The following is a 19,754-nucleotide window of genomic DNA, read 5'->3' on the forward strand; positions in this document are numbered from 1 at the left end:
ATAAGTATAACAGCAGGGACAGGGTACAATAAACCATTGTTCTCCTCTATATTATTTGGCTAACTCAGCAATGTCTGGCCCTACCAAGACCTTGTATGCAGCATTCGTAGATTTAGTAACAGCCTTTGGTTTGATCAATAGGGATCGGCTCTGGGACAAACTGGAAAAGACAAACATAGACAAGAGACTGTTGTTTTTTATTTGTTATACTCAGATATGTATACAAGGATCTGAGTCAGCATCTCGGGCTCTTGGACATCATTCCCAAGCTAAATGGTCCTGAATTTGTTTCACCTATAATAGGCCAGCAGAAAATATCAATACTGCTTTACGCAGATGATATGCTTTTATTTTTCCCTAACTAGGATTGGTTTAAGGAGACTTCTGGACAAATTAGGAGAATATTGTGAAGAGAAACTTACTATCAACTAATTAAAAACTAAAGTAGTGGTTTTCTGAAAAAGATCTAAAAGATACTCTTGGAACATACAAGGTATCCCAATAGAACAATGCAATATCTACAGAGATTTGGGATTAATTTTTAGTGAAACGCTGAACTGGAATGTGCATGTAGCCTCCATTAAATCATCAGCAACTAAGATAACGGGAGTAATACTGAGATTCTTTGAACCAAGGGGCACTTTCTAATAGATCCAGCCCTTAAGCTCTTCAACAGTAAAGTCATCCCTCGTATCTTGTATGGAATAGAACTTTGGGGATGGAAGGAACAAACACTTGCTAGTTTGGAGACAATTCAAAACATTTTTGAGGTGTTTTCTGGCACTACCTAAGAGGTCATAAGTGGCCTTATTGTGGGCAGAACTTGGCACCCCCTCAATTAGGGCTTGAGCCCATTTTCCTGTCCTGAAATCATGGAAGAAATATCAGCTGTTAGCAGATGAATCGTTTAGCAAACTTAGCTATTGTGTCCTATTAAGGATAAAATCGGGGGGCGGGGCGTTGCTTCAACATGGCAGATGTGTTTTAAGTTAGCTCTGCTCTCTTTTGCTCCTTATTACTGAAAAAGTCACTATGGATAACTGCATTCGTTGTGAAAAATGAAGAAAAGCACTCGGAAGACCCCCAGATCAACGAAGAAGTCAGTTAAGTCAGTTGAAAGTTTTTTTCCTTCGAAAAATAAAAGAAACTCTCTGGGTGATTCAGGGCCTCCACCGTTAGTTAAAATGGTGCCCGTTATTAACTCCCCTCGCACTGAGAACAATACAGAGAATGAAGAGAGCCCCGTTACAAAAAAAGACCTATCTATTTTTAAAGATGAGCTTTGTATGTTTTTAACTAATTTAATGACAAATCTACTTCAACCAGTAAATACTAAACTGGATTCCCTAGCCGTTGAATTAAAAGAAACCTCTAAAGTGGCAGAAAACGCCACTGAGATGCTATATGCGGCACAGGATGAAATTAAGGCACTACAAAGCTTTGAACTGAGGGCGACAGAAAAAATTATGGCGCTGGAAAACCGTTGACGGGAGAGAAACCTGAAGATAAGGGGGATAGAGGAGGGCGCGGAAGATAATACTTCACTAACAAAACGTGGAATGGCTCGAAAAATCTATGAAGATTGATGGGATATTGTTAAATACTATAACTAAAGCCTATAGACTGGGTTCAAAAGCCATGGGGAAGAAGACTTCCGGGGAGGAAAATGGCGAGCTGAGTTGTCTCTCGTAACGGGAGCAAGCTGAAGGTCTTGTTCGGGGTAGTGGAGGGCAAACCAAAGCCCACTGCCTACCTTTCTCAGTGAGAGAAAGGTCCAAGACTTGCACTAAAAACTTTAGAAGAGATTTACCTTGGCTGAAAAGGAGCTTTGGAGAAGGGTCCTTTGAGGCTTTGAGGAGTCTCAGAAGTTTGCAAAATTATCGTCTGCAAGATCTCTCAGAGCCATTGATTTGGCATAAGCTCGTCACGATCCTAACCTTCTGGGACATTTTTAAACAACTAAAGTCTTGGAAGACCAGTGGAACTTGGATAAACAGAGGAAAAAAGGTACAGAAACTCTTCTTTCACTCCAGAGCTATTTACAGACTAAAGAGACGTTTTAAAGGTGGAAATAAGGGGAAAATATAAAACTTGCAAGTAGAAGAAGGGAAGGGTGAAGTTTGGACTATTTTGACATAAAAGACAGTGTTAAAAACTGCTAAAAATTGAAGAGAAATCATTGTTGTGTCTACTTACGATTTGTGGAATGTAAACAACCATACTGCGCAGGAATATACTGGAACAGTCCTCTAACTCTACTGAGCAAGACAGGAAGTGCGTCAAGCAATCTATAAGGTTGAAGGTGACAGAGACAGGAAGCAGTAAAGAAAAAAGCCTACTCTACATCATAGAGAAACATCGGCAGCCATTGCTGGGAGGTCCAATTTAAAACATCGTTTTAAAAAGATTTGGGACTTTAAAAAGTGACAGAAACGACAGGGAAAAGGGTAAGAAGATAAGAACTATTGACTACATTATTGGTGGGCTCCTGGGGTGATTTTAAAAGGGGAAAAAAAATCTTTAAAAGGAGAAAAAATCGCGGCCGCCATTTTGGATTTTTTAAAGACTTTTTTGTTAAATATCTTTGCTTTGGGGGCTCAGAAACCAGCGAAATTGGGCTTGCTGGAAAGGGCAAGCCCTGCTCTATTGAACCTGACTGTCAGATTTTAAATTGGTGAGGTCAAAAATTTCGTCATTTTTTTAAAGGGGAAAAATTCTTCAAAAATTTATATCTGGGCCTGGGAAGCTCAGAAGAAAACAGAACAAAGTTTAATTGAGAGAGAAAATTTAGACCTTCTGAACTTGGTAGTCAAACCTGCAAATTGTGCGACGGAAATTTTTGGTATTTTAATTGCATCCCCCTTGCTCTTTGCTTAAATGTCAGAGCCCAGGCAGCTCCGAACAAGAGCCCTTTCATTAGAAAAAATGCAAGACCAAATGGAGGCTATGGAAGCCAGGATTATGAAAGGAGTTAAGAAAATGATGGAAGAGTTGAAGGAAGAACTTACTACAGTGATTAAAAAAGAAGTGGATGACCTCAAAAACCAAATTGGGAAAATAGACAAGAAAGTACAGGAGGTGGAGGAGAAAGTTAAAACACATGATACCACCTTGCTGAAAGTACAAGAAAAAGTGACGATTCACGACTGCAAATTAATGGAAAATCAGCTATGTTTGAGAGGAGTACCTGAGGAAGAGAATGATGATTTGAAAGGATATATAACAAACATAATCGCAGAATTCTTAGAAGAAGACCCTGATAAGACTAAAAGCATGTATGATCACATGTATAGAGTCAACTCGTTATATGCCAAAAAAAATAACTTACCAAGAGATGTGGTTGTAAGATTCATGACAAAGGAAATGGTGGGAAGGATTATGAAGAGAAACTTTGAACAATCATTGATAGTAAGAGGTAGCAGAGTGAGAATTATGAAGGAGCTACCGAAAGAAGTGATAAATGATAGGAGAACATATAAAAAGTTGACAGAAAAATTGAAAGACAATGGCACAAGGTATAGATGGATAATCCCCGAGGGTGTGAGCTTTGAACTTCAGGGGAAGAGAGTCACGATCACAAATGCCCGAGAACTGAGGAGATTTTTTGAAGAAAATAAAGAATTTGCACCATGATGGATTACAAACTATTGTCTTGGAATGTTAATGGACTAAATTCACCACAAAAAAGAAGGGCAACTTTTCATTGGATTAAAAAGCAAAATTGTAATATAATTTGTTTGCAAGAAATCCACATTAAACAAAAGGATTATAAATTTTTATGGAACAAACAATTGGGAAGGGAATTTTTTTCGTTAGCTGACCAGAAAAAAAGGGGAGTAGTTTTTTATATTAAACAAGACCTGGAGCCAAAATTGGTATTTAAAGATAAGGATGGAAGATTTGTAGCAGTGGAAATAACATCAAATGGGAAAAAAAACGCTGTTATTGGGACTATATGCACCTAATGGTGCAAAAGATGTTTTTTTTAAAGACATTACACAACAACTAGATGAGTTGACCTACGATCAAATACTCTTAATGGGATATTTTAATGGAACAGTTGAGAACTCATTGGATAGATCCGGAGGGGAAAAAAATAGTGGAAAAGAAGGAAAATTGCCAAAGTCTTTTTTTGAATTAGTAAAACAGGAAAATTTGGAGGACATATGGAGAAAGTTTAACCCTGAAGTGCGGGACTATACTTTTTTTTCTGCAAGACATAAGACATTTTCTAGAATTGACATGCTATGGGGAACCAGAGATTTAGGCCTCATAACAAGAAAGATAGAGATTTTGCCTAAAATTGGCACTGACCATAACCCAATAATGTGGATTACAAAACTGTCCAAAAGATTGAGAAGATGGAGATTGAATGAAGACTTGCTACAGAACAAAGAAACAGTGACTTTCCTAGGAAAAGAAACTAAAGAATTTTTCCAAGTGAATGATAAAGAAGATATCGATTTTCAGACGGTCTGGGATGCTTATAAAGCAGTAATGAGAGGGTTGCTGATTACTTTGAACAATAAAGATAAAAGGGAAAAAGAAAAACAACTACTGGATATTCAAAATGAAATAAAGAAAAAAGAAAGAGAGCTGAGGAAAAGACCAGGGAAAAAGAAAATTCTAAGGGAAATTTCAATATTGCAAACTCAACTAAGACATTTATTAAACAAAGAAGTAGAATGGAATTTGAAAAGGCTCCAGCAAAAATCGTTTGAAGGAGCAAATAAGACGGGGAAATACTTGGCGTGGCAGCTGAAAAAAAAGAGGGAAAATAAAATAATTAATAGAATTGTGATAGATGAAAGAGACGTAGTTACTCAAGAGGGAATAAAAAGAGAATTTTTTAAGTATTATGCCAAGCTGTTTAAAGGTGCTGAAGTAAAGAGAAAAAAGATAGATGAATATCTACAGAAAATAAAAATTGAGCCATTAACTGAGAATATGAGAAAAATTTTGAATGACCCAATTGAAAAAATAGAAATTGAGGCAGCAATCAACGTGATGAAAAATGATAAAGCTCCCGGGCCAGACGGTTATACAGCCAAGTATTTTAAAATGTTTAAAGATGAATTAATACCAAAATTACAGAAGCTGATGAATGCAATAAGAGTCAAAGGGAAGGTACCAAATACATGGAAAGAAGCTGTTATTTCTTTGATACCTAAAGAAGAAAGAGATGTTACAAATGTGAAAAATTACAGACCAATTTCACTTTTGAACAATGATTATAAAATATTTACAAGAATTCTGGCAGAACGTCTTAAGCAATATTTGATAAATTTTATAAAAGAGGACCAAGCCGGTTTTCTTCCCAAAAGACAAATAAGAGACAATATTAGAACTGTTGTAAATATTGTAGAATATTATGAAAGACATCCAGAAAAGGAAGTAGCGCTATTCTTTGCGGATGCAGAAAAAGCATTTGACAATTTAAATTGGGACTTTATGTTTGCAGTGATGGAAAAAATGGAGCTTGGAGAAAGTTTTATAAGAATGATAAAGGCAATATATTCTGAACAAAGTGCAAGGCTGTGCATCAACGCAGATCTTACAGATGAAATGAAAATAGTAAAGGTACTAGACAAGGCTGCCCGCTTTCGCCATTGCTGTTTATAATGACTCTTGAAATTTTACTAATGCAGATTCAAGAAGAAAAAGATTTAGAAGGACTACAAATAAAAGGATTTACCTATAAATACAGAGCATTTGCAGATGATATAATGTTTATAAATGAAAATCCTTTACAAGTTACACCTTTGTTGTTAATGAGAATACAAGAGTTTGGGGAGTTGGCGGGACTTTATATAAACAAAGAAAAATCAAAAATCTTATGTAAGAATATGCAGAAAAATAGACAACAAGAACTACAAAGACTAACGGGTTGTGAAGTTACCTCTAAGGTAAAATACCTAGGGGTAGAGATAACAATGAAAAATATTGATTTGTTTAAGAACAATTATGAAAAGCTATGGCGTAAAATAGAAGAAGATATGCTAAAGTGGAACAAGCTCAATTTGTCACTGTTGGGTAGAATAGCTGCAGTAAAAATGAATATTTTACCAAGGATTATGTATCTGTTTCAAACCATCCCCATTGTGAAAGATGCTAAGCAATTTGATAAATGGCGAAGAAAAATTTCGGAATTCGTGTGGGCCGGGAGGAAACCTAGAATTAAAATGAAAGTCCTGATAGATGCGAAAGAGAGAGGTGGATTCCAATTACCAGATTTGAAACTGTATCATGAAGCAATTTGTTTAGTATGGTTAAAAGAATGGATAACGTTATTAAATAAAAAACTTCTAATGTTAGAAGGCCATGGAAAAAAATTCGGCTGGCATGCATATTTGTACTATGAAAAAAGAAGATGGACGGTCTTTTCTCTCACCATTATATAAGGAGTAGCTTATTAAATGTGTGGATAAAGTACAAGAAATATGGTGATGAGAGGAGACCTTTATGGATAGTGCCGGCTGAAGTGATAAAGTTAACGGCCAAAACAGTCAAGGAAAAACAACTATCATACAACCAGTTACTAAAAATACAAAGCGGGAAAATAGAATTGAAAACTGCAGAAGAACTAAACTATAAATATGATTGGTTTCAAATGCAACAAATAAAAAGTTTGATGGAGAATGATATCAAAGCTGAAGGAATAAGGAAAGAACTAACAGAAATGGAAAGAGTTCTGCTTGGAGATAATGAGAAATTAATTTCAAAAGTGTACAAATTACTTTTACAATGGGCTACAGAAGATGAAGTAGTGAAATCTCAAATGATAAAATGGGCAATTAATGTAAATAAAGAAATAAAGATGGAATCTTGGGAATATCTGTGGAAAAATTCCATGAAACTCGCAACATGTCATAGTATTAAAGAGAACTGTTTTAAGATGATGTATAGATGGTATATGACTCCAAAAAAATTAGCAAAGATGAACAATAAGATGCCAGATAGGTGCTGGAAATGTAAAAAGCATGAAGGTTCTTTCTACCATATGTGGTGGACTTGTGAAAGAGCTAAAATGTTTTGGCAAATGATTCAACAAGAGATATCTAAGATCCTGGGATATGAATTCAATAAAGAGGCAGAGACTTTTCTGCTGGGATTACAAATGGAAAAATTTCCAAAAGAAGATAGAACATTAATATGGTACTTGCTCTCAGCTGCTAGGACATTGTATGCGCAGTTGTGGAAGCAAGAAAAAATACCAGAAAAATGGGACTGGATTATGAAAGTTATGTCATGGAGTGAAATGGACAAATTAACAAGAAAATTAAGAGACTGTGATTTAGAACTTTTTAACCAAGAGTGGAAGAAATTCAGAAGATATGTAGAGAAAGAGTGGAAAATAAAAGGACATTGGACAATTTTTGAGGATTAAGATTTTTAAGATAACAATATAACTCTTGAAGGGGGTTCTTCTTCCCTATGTTTCTTTTTTGTTTCGTTTTTTTTTTCTTGATAGTTAAGGGTACCTTTAATATCTGTTTTTTTAAAGAAAATAACACTGGCGGGGGTCAAGTAATTGGGGGAGGGGTGGGAGAAAGTAAGATGTGGGGTAGAATGATGGTCTTTTTCTTAATATATATTAAGCTTTTTATAAGTTGTAGTTATAGTTCTACTACCATATGTTACTAATAAAATTGTTTATTCACCCCAAAAAAAAAAGCCATGGGGAAGAACAGACCGAGAGATATCCTCATACAATTTATTTCTTTGGAGTTACGGGACGCTGTGTTACAAGAGGCGCAAAAAAAGATTTCAAATTTAAAGGGAAGAAAGTTCTTGTTCTTACAGATCTTTCACCAGAGGCTTTAAGGAAGCGTTGACTACTAAGGGTGTCTAAGCCTACTAAGCGTGTCTACAAAACTTTTTGAGAAAAAGATACGTTTTCGTTGGAGCCCAACATCGGATATCCTGGTGTTTAAAAATGGTGCGCTTTTCCAAGCTTCAGACGGAGTCACTGGCAAAGCATTACTGGTGGCCATGAACGTTTCCATCACGCAGGATGAAGAAGACCAGCTGCTATCTACTGCCCAATCTGAAAACTGATATAGAAATTTATATCTCTTGACTTTCCGCCATACATTATTATATATTTCATTATGTTCTCGTCTCGTTGCAGTGATGTGTTCTAAACAAGTACTGGAGTGCAAAGAACCATTTCGATTCATTTTAAAGGCTGTAGGGTATTTTTTTTTGGAAGTAAGAATCCTTAAAAGTGGTGCTGACATGTTTATTTGTTTTCTTAGAGCGTACTAATGAGTTACAGAATTTAAGATTTATAACTGGTTAGAATAAGTGAAATTAGTTAATATTGTTCTATAACTTAATTGTATTTCTTGTTTAATATGATAAAGTGCATATGGAGAATAATTGTTTAAAATAATAAGTTTAGTAGCTTATACTTACTGAAAGACATTGCTGCTTAACACATTGGTATAAATATTGTGTATGCCTATCTTTAAATGAATAATTCAGTTAATTTATTTAGTGTAATAACAAGTAATGAATCCTTAGAGTTAATAGTATTCAAGGTTTGATAACAATATATATATTTTTGAAGGTATATGAATTAATACATTTGGCTTAGATTTAGGATATGTTATTATAGTTGAAGATGAAATTTACAATTGTTCTCAGCAACTATCTTGATTGTAACCCATGGTTTATTGATGGTAAGAATAATCTTATTTATTTATATGATTACTGAGAATTTACTTATAATGAGAGATTAGGTAGCTTTAATACTGTTTTCATGTATTATTTAGATGAAATAGATCAGTGAATATACTTGTTCCTCACTATCTATACTATTGTTATGATCTAGATATTTTTATATATTTTATAGGTTTTGGCCAGAATAAGAACGTTTTGTTTGTAAATATAGGCTTTAATACAATTTTAAGTCTTGTCAGTATTGAAATGGAGTTGTCGTTTTGACAATCAATTTATTTCCCATACTTTGCTCTATATCTATTATAAGTTCTAACATCAAACTCTGCCATTTTGTAAATAAAACAAAACAAAAGTTTTCGATATTAAATAATGTTTAATTTTAGTCTAAGAAAAAGAAAACATTTTAAAACATTAAGTTAATATAGTTCTAAGAGTTATCCATAGGTAATTACATTCTACGTTGGCGGAAAGAGTAACGTACTTAATTAAGTCTTAGCAATTTAAAAGTGCCCCCACATTAAGTTCGCTAAGGAGTAACTATTTGTTATTTTGCTTCAGTTCTTTAATGAGAGTATATTAATTAATATCTCTCAAGCCTCTTAATGTGTAGAGGTGAGGAACTGTGTCCCACTAGTTGAGAACTTTGTAAATAATTAAGTTTCTAGAAAAAATTGACGTTTTTGTAATTTTATAGTTCTAAGCTGTCCTGTTGAGTTGTTTAAAAGCAGATTAAAAAAAAGCAGTGTACAAAATGTCTAAGCAATTAAAAATAGTTTCTTGGAATTGCAGAGGCCTAGGTAATCATAATAATAATAATAATAATAATAATAATAATAATAATAATAATAATAATAATAACTTTTATTTCTATCCCGCCCTCCCCGCCTAGGCGGCTCAGGGCGGCTAACAACAACTTACACATTAACATAAATAATAAAACTTTAAATTTAACAATTAAAATTAAACATATAAAAACCAGTCAGTATTAAGGTAAAAAGAATTTTGAATCAAATGTATAAAGAGAAAATCAATATATTATGCTTGCAAGAAACACATTGTAAAAAAACATCTGATCCTATTTTAAAAACAAAATGGTTTTCTCAAAGTTTCCAAGCCCCAGGCTCTTCCAAGACGAGGGGTATAGCCATTCTGTTATCAAAAAACATTCCTTTCCAATGCCAAAAAACCTTAGTGGACCCACATGGTAGATTTCTGTTTATTCAAGGTGACCTTGATGGATACCCAATGACAATAGCGACAATGTATGCTCCTAATAATAATCAATTAGAGTTTTTAGAAAATGTTTTCTTAAAGCTAGATGAGTTTAAACAAGGAGAAGTTGTGATTGGGGTGTGTGACGGAACGGCCCTGGTTTGCCTACCAGACCCCGTTCCCCTTTTTGGAGGGAGCTATTTGTCCTCCGGCCACTTGGGCTCGCTGCCACCACCTGCTCAGTCTGGGGGTTCGGATTGAGAGGAACAGGACTCCCAATCCCCCTCTCCAGCTCTTAGGCCAGGCCTCAAGGTCCTCTGCCACCCTGTACTTGGGTATCACAGAGACCACAGCACTTCTTCGGGGAACCTCTGGAGGATTGGCACCTTATCCAACTACATGCCTTCCCCCTTTCCCCACAGCCCCCTTCATAAAGCAGCGTGGTCTAAAGCATTGGGGATCTATGTGGTACAAAGTTTGACTGCCAGCATCCAAAACAGTAAAAATATTTAATTAGAAGAGAAAAAGAAAAGGAAAGGAAAAAAACACAAGCAGTTGCATGTAAAAGTTTAGCACAGCACCTGAACAGCAACCAGAAGGACAAATAAAAGGTGGGTTCAAACGCATCCTCCCATCCCTGGTCTAAACTTGCCCTGCCCTGTGGATGACTTCCTCGTTCTGACTGCCTGGAGTCCACTCCTCCTCTCCCTCAGGAGAAGGCCTCTCCCACAGTCAGGAGCCCACAGACTGACAAGCTCTCTCCTTGAGTGCCAGCCGAGAACTGAACTTTTCCCGCCTCACTCCAATAATAAAAAAGAACTTCCTGCCCCTCTAGGAGGCTTTCCCCCTAGAGTTGATGGTTTAACTCTGGAAGGGAGGGGGGAGTGAAGGGAAGGCTAGGCCACAAAGCCTGCCTTAGCAGTTTCATGTTCCCTCCCAACCAAGCACCACCATTAACTAAGATGGCGTTTCTCCACAGGGGGGATCTAAACCTAATAGCTTATCCTAATATGGATAAAACATACAAAAATAAAATTTGCGTAAAAGAATTAAACGGTACATCAAAATTACAATCTTTATTTTCAAAATGTGGTTTACATGATGTATGGAGGCTAATGAACCCAGGGGTTAGACAATATTCCTTTTTTTCTCCTGTTTATGAAAACTACTCTCGTATTGATTATTTGCTTATGTCTAGTGCCTTAATACAACATACAATTGAGTCTGATATTGGTTCTCAATCCATATCCGATCACTCTACTGTAACAGCCTTATTAGAACTGAATAATTCAGAAGACACCAGTTATACCTGGTCATTAAATACTTTATTTTTACAAGATCAATGTTTTTGTGATATAGCTATGAAACAGATAGAGGAATATTTTCATTTTAATGCCTCGTGTGGAGTAAAACAAGATGTTATTTGGGATGCTTTTAAAGCAGTCACTAGAGGCAACCTTCTTTCATTGTCCACTCACTATAAAAAAGAAAAAGACAATAAGGGATTTACAAAACAATATTAAGATATTAGAGCTAAGACATGAGATTTGGTGGTGAAAAAAGTTAAGAAAACTAGATTTTGAGCATAAGAAACTAGCTATTCTTGAAACCACACAAATTCAAAAAACAACTATTTTATCTAAAACAGAGATATGTAACCAAATCTCCTAAATATTTAAAACTGTTGAAACATAGAGTTGCCCAAAAAAGAGCATCATCTTTAATACATGCCATTAAATCTCCACAGGGTAAACTGCACCTAAAAACAAAATAAATTACTGCACAATTCTTAGAGTACTATAAACATTTGTATAAGTCTAATAATCCCCATCAAAAGTCCATTGAAGAATTTCTTCAAAAATTGATTTTAAAACTAAAATTTCAGAAGAACATCTACTGCTTTTAGAAAAACCTATTGATGGTGCTGAATTGCAAAAAACTGTCAAAAATATGAAAAACAACAAAGCTCCAGGTAATGATGGTTTGATGTCAGAATTTTATAAAAAGTTTTTACCTAGTCTTTTAAATCCACTCCTGGATACGTGCAATTTGGTATTATTAAATGGTTCTATGCCAAATTCTTGGAAAGACGCTAGAGTGATAATACTTCCAAAACCTGATAAAGATAAATTAAATTTAGGATCCTATAGACCAATTTCTATTTTAAATCATGATTTCAAAAAATTTTCTTCCATTTTAGTGGCTAGGCTAAACAAAATCATTCAAAATTATATTCATAAAGATCAAGCCGGGTTTATTCCGGAAAGATCAATTACTGATAACATAAGAAAATCTCTCAACATCATAAATTATTGCAAAAATCATAAACTGAGGCAGTTATGCTTTCACTAGACGCTGAAATTCTTTTTTTAAAATCAGTCATTAATCACATGGGATTTGGTCCTAATTTTATGTGATCCACAGAGGCTATATACAATGAGCCTAAAGCATTTTTAACAATTAATAACTGTAACTCACAGACCTGGACTCTAACAAGAGGCACTGGATGCCCTCTATCACCAATTTTGTTTGCTTTGTCGTTAGAACCCCTTGCTCAGGCTATAAGATCTGATCCTCAAATTATGGGAGTTTCAATTGGTTCTCAAAATTTTCCATATAAGTTAAGTTTATTTGCAGATGATGCAATTTTTTACTGTACAAACCAGATAACTTCCTTAACTAGATTAATGAATTTAATTAAAGAATTTGGAAATGTTGCAGGTTTTACTATAAATTTTGGTAAATCTGAAATCTATCCTATTTGGTTAAGTGCGGATTTGGAAATTAAGATAAAAAACCTATCTCCTTTTAAATGGGTCACATCTAATTTCAGATATCTAGGTATCATGATCCCTTTAGATCTGCAAAATTTATTTAGGGCAAATTTTGATCCTTTAATAAATTCTACAACAGCAAATTTTAAAGATTGGGGGAAGCTTTTGTTAAGCTTACTAGAAAAAAATTGAACAAATCAAGGTTTTTATTCTTCCAAAATTTATACTTTTATTCCAAAACCTCCCAATTCTAATTAAAGCAGAGATTTTCAAAAAATGGAAATCATTGATACTAGATTATATTTGGGCAGGAAAAAAGCATAGAATAGCCTATTCAGTATTAGTTAAACCTTTAGCTCAAGGAGGCATGGCCATTCCGGATCTGGAAAAATATTATTTGGTGGCTCAATTAAAATATGTTATCTTATACTCTACACCCTACCATGAAAAAGATTGGATTCAAATAGAACAAACATTTATAGAGCCGGATTTAATTCATGAATCTATCTGGAATCTCCCTAAATTTCGTAGCTCTTGTATTCAACTCAACCCCTTTTTACGGCTTACATTGAATGTGTGGGATAGATACAGATCTATGCTAGCTCCTCCTTCTTCTCCGGTGACAGTTTTTTTGCGTCAAGACTGGTTTCCAGCTGCAAAGAATAAACCAAATTTTCAAAATTGGAGGGAAAAGGTGTTTTCAGATTCAAGCACTTAATGAGAAATAATTTAATGAGATCAAACAAAAAATTAGAAAAGAAATTTCAACTTAAGGCCAATTGGTTGCAATATAAACAGGTTCACCATTTATTGCATAACCCTAATATTTTGTCTCAAATCAATAGACCATTGAATGCCTTTGAAGAGGCCATGACGGATTCGGAACCTAAATTTAGGGGTAAGACAGCGGTTATCTACAAAGAACTTAGTAATTTTAAAGTGAGTATGGAAAACTCCCAACAAATAGCCTGGAATAAAGACTGCAGTAAACAAATAACTATAGAAAATTGGTCTAACATTTGGTTATCAAAACTATTTCATACTCCTTTATTGAATCTATGACTACAAAATTTTAAAATTTATTCAAGGTGGTATTTATTCACCACTACAGATCTTTCATGCTAAGAGATCGAAAGATGCCAATTGCTGGAGAGTCTGCGGCCATATTGGCACATTTATTTATTGTTGGTGGGAATGTCCTCTAGTTTCACATTTTTGGAGGAAAATTTTGCCCACTATCGAACTAATTATAAACCATAAGATACCTTTCTCACCGGAGTCAATCCTACTAAACCTGTGGAAAAATGAAGAAGTGCCAAAACATAAAACAGAATTAACATCTCTGCTTATATTAGCCGCAAAAATTTTAATAGCCGACCAGAGGAAGTCAACAGTTTTACCATCTAAGAGGCAATGGTTCCTAAAAATTTGGGACATAATAACTATGGATAAGATAGCAGGCATCATACAAAAATCAGAAGTAATAGAAGGAGGAATTGAAAAAAATTTGTAGAAAAGTGGTTCCACTTCTTTGAATTTGTACAAAAACAACAGAATGCTTTATGTAAATTACCGGAAAAATATTTAAATTTTGTATATTATTAAGATCTTTAACTTCATGTTATAATCAAAACAGGAGGGCTAAAGTTATTGTTAATGTTATGGTTTTAAGTTTTTGTCTGTTGAATCTTATGTTTTATTAATAAAAATTATAAAAAGAAAATTAAGGATAAAATCCACTCTGACCTTTTCAAAGTTATCTCTCGATGCACTGTACCAGATGACCTACTTAGACGCTCAGGGAATATTCAAGAAAAAGAAGAAGAAGATATTGGATTTATATCCCGCCCTTCACTCCGAAGAGTCTCAGAGCGGCTCACAATTTCCTTTACCTTCCTCCCCCACAACAAACACCCTGTGAGGTGGGTGGGGCTGGAGAGGGCTCTCACAGCAGCTGCCCTTTCAAGGACAACTCCTGCCAGAGCTATGGCTGACCCAAGAGCATCCCAGCAGGTGCAAGTGGAGGAGTGGGAAATCAAACCCGGTTCTCCCAGATAAGAGTCCGCACACTTAACCACTACACCAAACTGGCTCTATTCAGGACCTGTGGCAATGGGCATATAGTGGGGATGCTTTAATAGACAGCCAGTTAATTGCTCAGTCAAAATCTGCTCCTTGGTATAAAAACTTAAAGAAAGATCATTTAAGAGCTCCTTATTTGATAAATATTACTGAACATAGTCTAAGAGTGCCATTCATGGCATTACGATTTCAGGCTGTGCCAACAGAAGTGCTAACTGGAAGAGATTTAAAAATTCCCTTCAAACAATGTATTTGTTTATGTAGAACTTCTGTGGAAGATCTGTTTCATTTTTGAGGTGTCTTCTGGCACTACCTAAGGGATCACAAGTGATATACTCAGATCTGTACTCAGTTCTTGGAAGTAGATTTTTATCTGGGATACTAAATCAACTACATGATTTTTTCTGATAGCGATAAGTTAATTTTTCTGTTGTTGGACGTGAATCCTTATAAGGCAACAGTGCTCTTTGAGTGAGCAGCCAGGGAAGTTAGAGGAAAGGAGGTTCTCAGGAACACAGCCTACTGAGACGCAAGGCATTCACATGGCAAGAATGAAACAGGAATTTGTAAATTTCTGTTTACAATTTTAATCTGAGGTATTTTAGACATTTTAGATGATATTGTATAAATGAATATAATTGAATTTAATAACCAAGTATGTATTTTAATATATTAGGGTTGTAGTTTTATTATTTCTTTTTAATTATAATGGCCAATGGCCATATACAATAAACTAAACTCAGTGTATTTATTGTATTTTTAATGTTTTTGAATGCTGCATGTTTTATAAATTGATGTTACCTACTCTGAGCCAGTTCTGAGGAGAGCGAATAATAATAATAATAATAATAATAATAATAATAATAATAATAATAATAATAATAATAATAATAATAATAATAGAACTTCCCCTCAATCTAGTGTCCACTGCATGGCTTAATGTCTCAGGCCTTGCCCACTTTCGGAATGGCGGTTGTTGAGGCGGGTGAGGGCCAGTGGAGCCTGCCTGGAGATCTTTCAGCAGAGGTTCCTGGGAGGTTCCTATTTTCTCGCTGCCATTTGTCTGCCCAGCCCAGCCCAGCCCAGCATACCTGTCTCATAGCCCCTGAGTTGTTAAGTTTTGGTGGTGAGCGTGAACGATCCTGATACACTAACAGCCTGGCATTGCAAATAGCAAGTGTGCACTGCACAGCCCAGGGTGGGTTAACTTCAGCCTTCCACATCCTGTGTTTTTACAAGAATCTCTGTGGTGCACGCGTGTGTGTTAAGAATAGAAAGCCAGAGTTGTTTTCAACTAGCATGTTAAATGGTCCTGAGTGATTGTGCCCCTCGTGTTAAGAACTTGAGGCCTTCTTGGGTCAGAGCAAGGTCCACTTGAGGTTCCCCATGCCCAGGTGGCCCTTGTGTCCTCCCACTTGACTGCAGGTGACTGTTTGCCACTCCCCTTTTTCACATGTTAAACGAGCAACGCTCTCACCCAGTCTCTGAGTATATGTTTGCTTTAGATAACCTATGCTGAGATGCAGAGGGAGTGCCAATGTCACTGGTCAGCTTTGCTGTCAAGTCTGAGTTTGTGAAGCGGTTTTTTCATGTTGTTTGCTCGTGGGGGGACTAGGCTATGATGGGAGTGATTTTTAAAGAGATGAAGAGAACCATCTTTTGAATATCCAGATTGCTTACTTAAGGGCAATTATAGTCAATTGGCATTTGTGGATCTAATAAAAATGATGCTCAGATTTTTGATACTTGGACTGTGTTTAATGCCTGGTCACCATGGTTGACACATATCAAGAACTTGGAAAGGAACTGGGGAGAGGCAGATCATATTTGTAGCACTGATGCAGGTTGAAATACAGACTCTTGCTGGCATGCAATAAAGAGCTGCAGGAAATATCTCAGAAGTCCTCTCTTCTGGGTGAGAGAAACACAGGAATGCTTTTTCTGACATGGTACCTGCCACCTGGCTTTTGCAAGTACATCTACTATTTTTTTAAAAAAAATAAGGAATACATTTTTACCATTGAAATATGGTTATTGTACTTTAATCTGCATTTTAGATTGTTGCAGAGAAGGTAATCAGAAGCATTCAGAAAGATGCATTTTATTCACTTATGAGCAAGTAAAGCTACTTTTTTAACATCTTAGAATCCGAAGATGAAGTAGAAGAAGAGCATGAAGAAAGGCAGCCATCCCCTGAGCCAGTGCAAGAGAATGCAGCCAGTGCTTACTATGAAAGTCACCCTGTCACGTAAGACAACACTGCTTGCTTAACTCCAATGTCTACAAAGTGTGTGTGTGTTTACCCTTTGCCTACAGTAATGTGTAGAGGTTTGTAAGTTACAAATATTGAAAGATGGGTCGTTTTGGGCAATTCCAGAGTGGCATGTGGAGGACGGTGTCATTCAAGGAGCAGGAGCTGCCTTTTCATCTCCTCTTTTAAAGTGATGCTGTCATATCCATGTTGTGCTGCCAGACTATCAATGGCAGGAGAACTGCTGCTTGTCTTTGTTTCATTTCAGTGGAACCAGACACAGTCTTAGAGAGCCAATTTGGAAGCCAAAGGAAATTAATCTCTTAAATATTAATATTTCTTGAGGCCACGTAGTTGAACGTTATTACAGCATAGGAATAGTGGATTTTTCTACCTTCCAACCAAGTTAAAAGGCTAGTGGAATTACTCAAGTATGGATGCTAGATTAATGAGATGCATAGATGAAAACAGAGAATGTATGAAGGCCAGGAGAGCCACAGTGGCTACCAGAGTTCTAACCACAGTCTGTTGTTGTGCCTTGGAAAAGTGGCCTTTGCTCTGTGGGTGGCAAGTTGTCATAATCTTGACTTTTTCTTAGGCCCTTTATCATTTTTGTCCACGTCAGGGAAACATTACTAAGGATCAGCAGAATAAAGACTAGTGCTGACTTCAGACACTTAGGTCAGCCTGCTTTCCTCTGCTCATGATTCACATTCCTTTCTCCATTGTGTGGAGTAAAATTCCCGCCTTCCAGGTGTTTGCGTCAGATAAGGTTTGCTGATCTTGGCCTACTGTTCTGTTCATGAACATAGATCAGACGTTGCGTCTCTGCTCTATGAAATGGGTGAAAGGGCTGTCAAATCACAGCTGAGTTCTGGTGACCCCAGAAGGATGTTCAGAGGTCATTTGCCACTGCCCGCCCCCGTGTAGCAACCCTGGGCTTCCACGGTAGTCTCCCTTCTGAAGACTAACAAAGGCTGGCCCTGCTTAGGTTCTGAGAGGAGATGCGGTCAGGCTAGCCTGGGCCATCCAGGGTCTGTGAAAGAAAAAACTGGAATTGACACTCACAGATAAGTGGTCAGTTTCATTATCCGTTTCTTTTATTTAAGAGACATTTGTGTCCTGCCTCATGACAAAGCTTTTGAGATGGCTCACGCAGCTTCTTTAAAAACAATCAAATAGATCGCCAGTATTAAAATTACCATTAAAAACCCGGTTATAGCCCCAAAGATAGAATATAAACAAATTGCCCAGTCCTTGTCTGTTGTCCTTTGCCTGGCACGAGGGCTACAAAAGGGCCCAACCTGTGAAAGGCGTGTCTGTCCCTCTGCCGGAGCAGCAAGGAGGAAAGAAGACATTGTCCAAGGAGCCATTATTGGGTGTTTCTCTTCCCCCCTCTTTTGCCCAAAGTGGTTTAGAAATCAATGAAATGAAGCTGTCTTGAGAGGCTAGAGGTGGGTTCATTCATCCCCCCCCCCCAGTCCCTTAAACTTCCCAGGTGTTAAAGCAAGTGGTTCTTCTCAGGGGAGCCAAAATTATAATTCTGCTGAAGCAGAATCCTGTGCTTTGGATGCTGCAGAAAAGTGATGCTGGTTTGTAGAGAAGAATGTGTCTACAAGCATATGTGTGCCCCATCAACATTTATCACTTTTTTTTTTTTAATCTCTGGGTGTTTTCATTAATTCAGTTGTTAATCCCTTTCCCATGTATTAAAACTGCCAAAGTGGCAAGTAGACAACGGCTTGTTTCAGATGAAGTAATGCTGACAGGTTCATCTGCTGCCTCCTTCCCTTCCATTTATGCACCCTGAACTAATGACTGGTTTGTGCTGTCACCTGCTGGCTGAGCTCCAGCCACTTCCTGAACAGAGTCCAGCCTGGTGGAATGAGGAGGCGCCTCCCACTCCACTTTCTTTTGACCACACACAGGCAGCAGGTGGAGGCATGTTTGGTTTTGGATTTCTTCTCTCTGGCTTAGCCCCTCTCTTTGCTAAGGTTTGCTGTATTTTGCTACAGGTGGTTTGGAGCTTGTCCCAGATTTTGTTTCCAGCTTCCTCCTGTGGCCCAGTGGCTGGCACGGCCAGTAATGTGGTGCCTGCAGGGGCAAGTTTCCGGCTGGACATGGCTTGTGCCACCTTGGCCTTTGAGAGCTGCAAGATGGAGCTTTGCCTTCACAGCCTCAAATTTAGATGCACCATCATTATCACCTTAGGCATTTCAGCTTCTTAATAATATCTTGATAACATTACTGTTAACATAAAGCGAACCGATTAACATCTCTAAAGGGTGAGTCATACTATAAACCTACTGCTGCAGAATTTGTTTGTAGACTTTATTTCTTCCTCTGGAACTGAATCCCATGGGAGGCTGGAACCTGGGACCTCTTTCACCATTAAGCTGCAACAACCACATCTGTTCCAGAAAGGACTTGCACCTGAATAATTTTCCACACATCTCCTCTGCTGTGACTCCTCCACCTCTTTCCCATCCCTTCATGCCCCTTCAGTTTTGGTTATAAAGGTCCATGCAATTCTGCACCTGATCATAAAAGCTGAAGCTGGAATGAACTGGATTATTCTTAAGGTGCCACTTGATTTCTGTTTGTCTTTGCTTCAACTGACTAACACAGCTCCTCCTGACATTATTTCCATGGGAACCTGCAAGATGTCCATCTCCCTCTCACTCTCTTGCCAAGTCCAGTGTGGCCCCCAGGCTCTCTGGCAGTCACCGCCAAGCCCAGCACGGAACTGA

The 19,754-nt window shown here is 37.0% G+C and overlaps 1 protein-coding gene across 1 annotated transcript in view; it reads left to right on the forward strand.

Moving 5' to 3' along the window:
• Window positions 1-19,754, forward strand: part of G3BP2 (G3BP stress granule assembly factor 2) — an 83,718-nt gene that overhangs the window by 35,473 nt on the left and 28,491 nt on the right. Inside the window, exon 5 of the mRNA XM_060247868.1 lies at window positions 16,899-17,001. Coding sequence (XP_060103851.1) covers window positions 16,899-17,001 — 103 coding nt within the window. The remainder of the gene's footprint in view (window positions 1-16,898; window positions 17,002-19,754) is intronic.

The sequence above is a fragment of the Heteronotia binoei genome, chromosome 10, assembly GCF_032191835.1.
Source record: "Heteronotia binoei isolate CCM8104 ecotype False Entrance Well chromosome 10, APGP_CSIRO_Hbin_v1, whole genome shotgun sequence".
NCBI classification, from domain to species: Eukaryota; Metazoa; Chordata; class Lepidosauria; order Squamata; family Gekkonidae; genus Heteronotia; species Heteronotia binoei.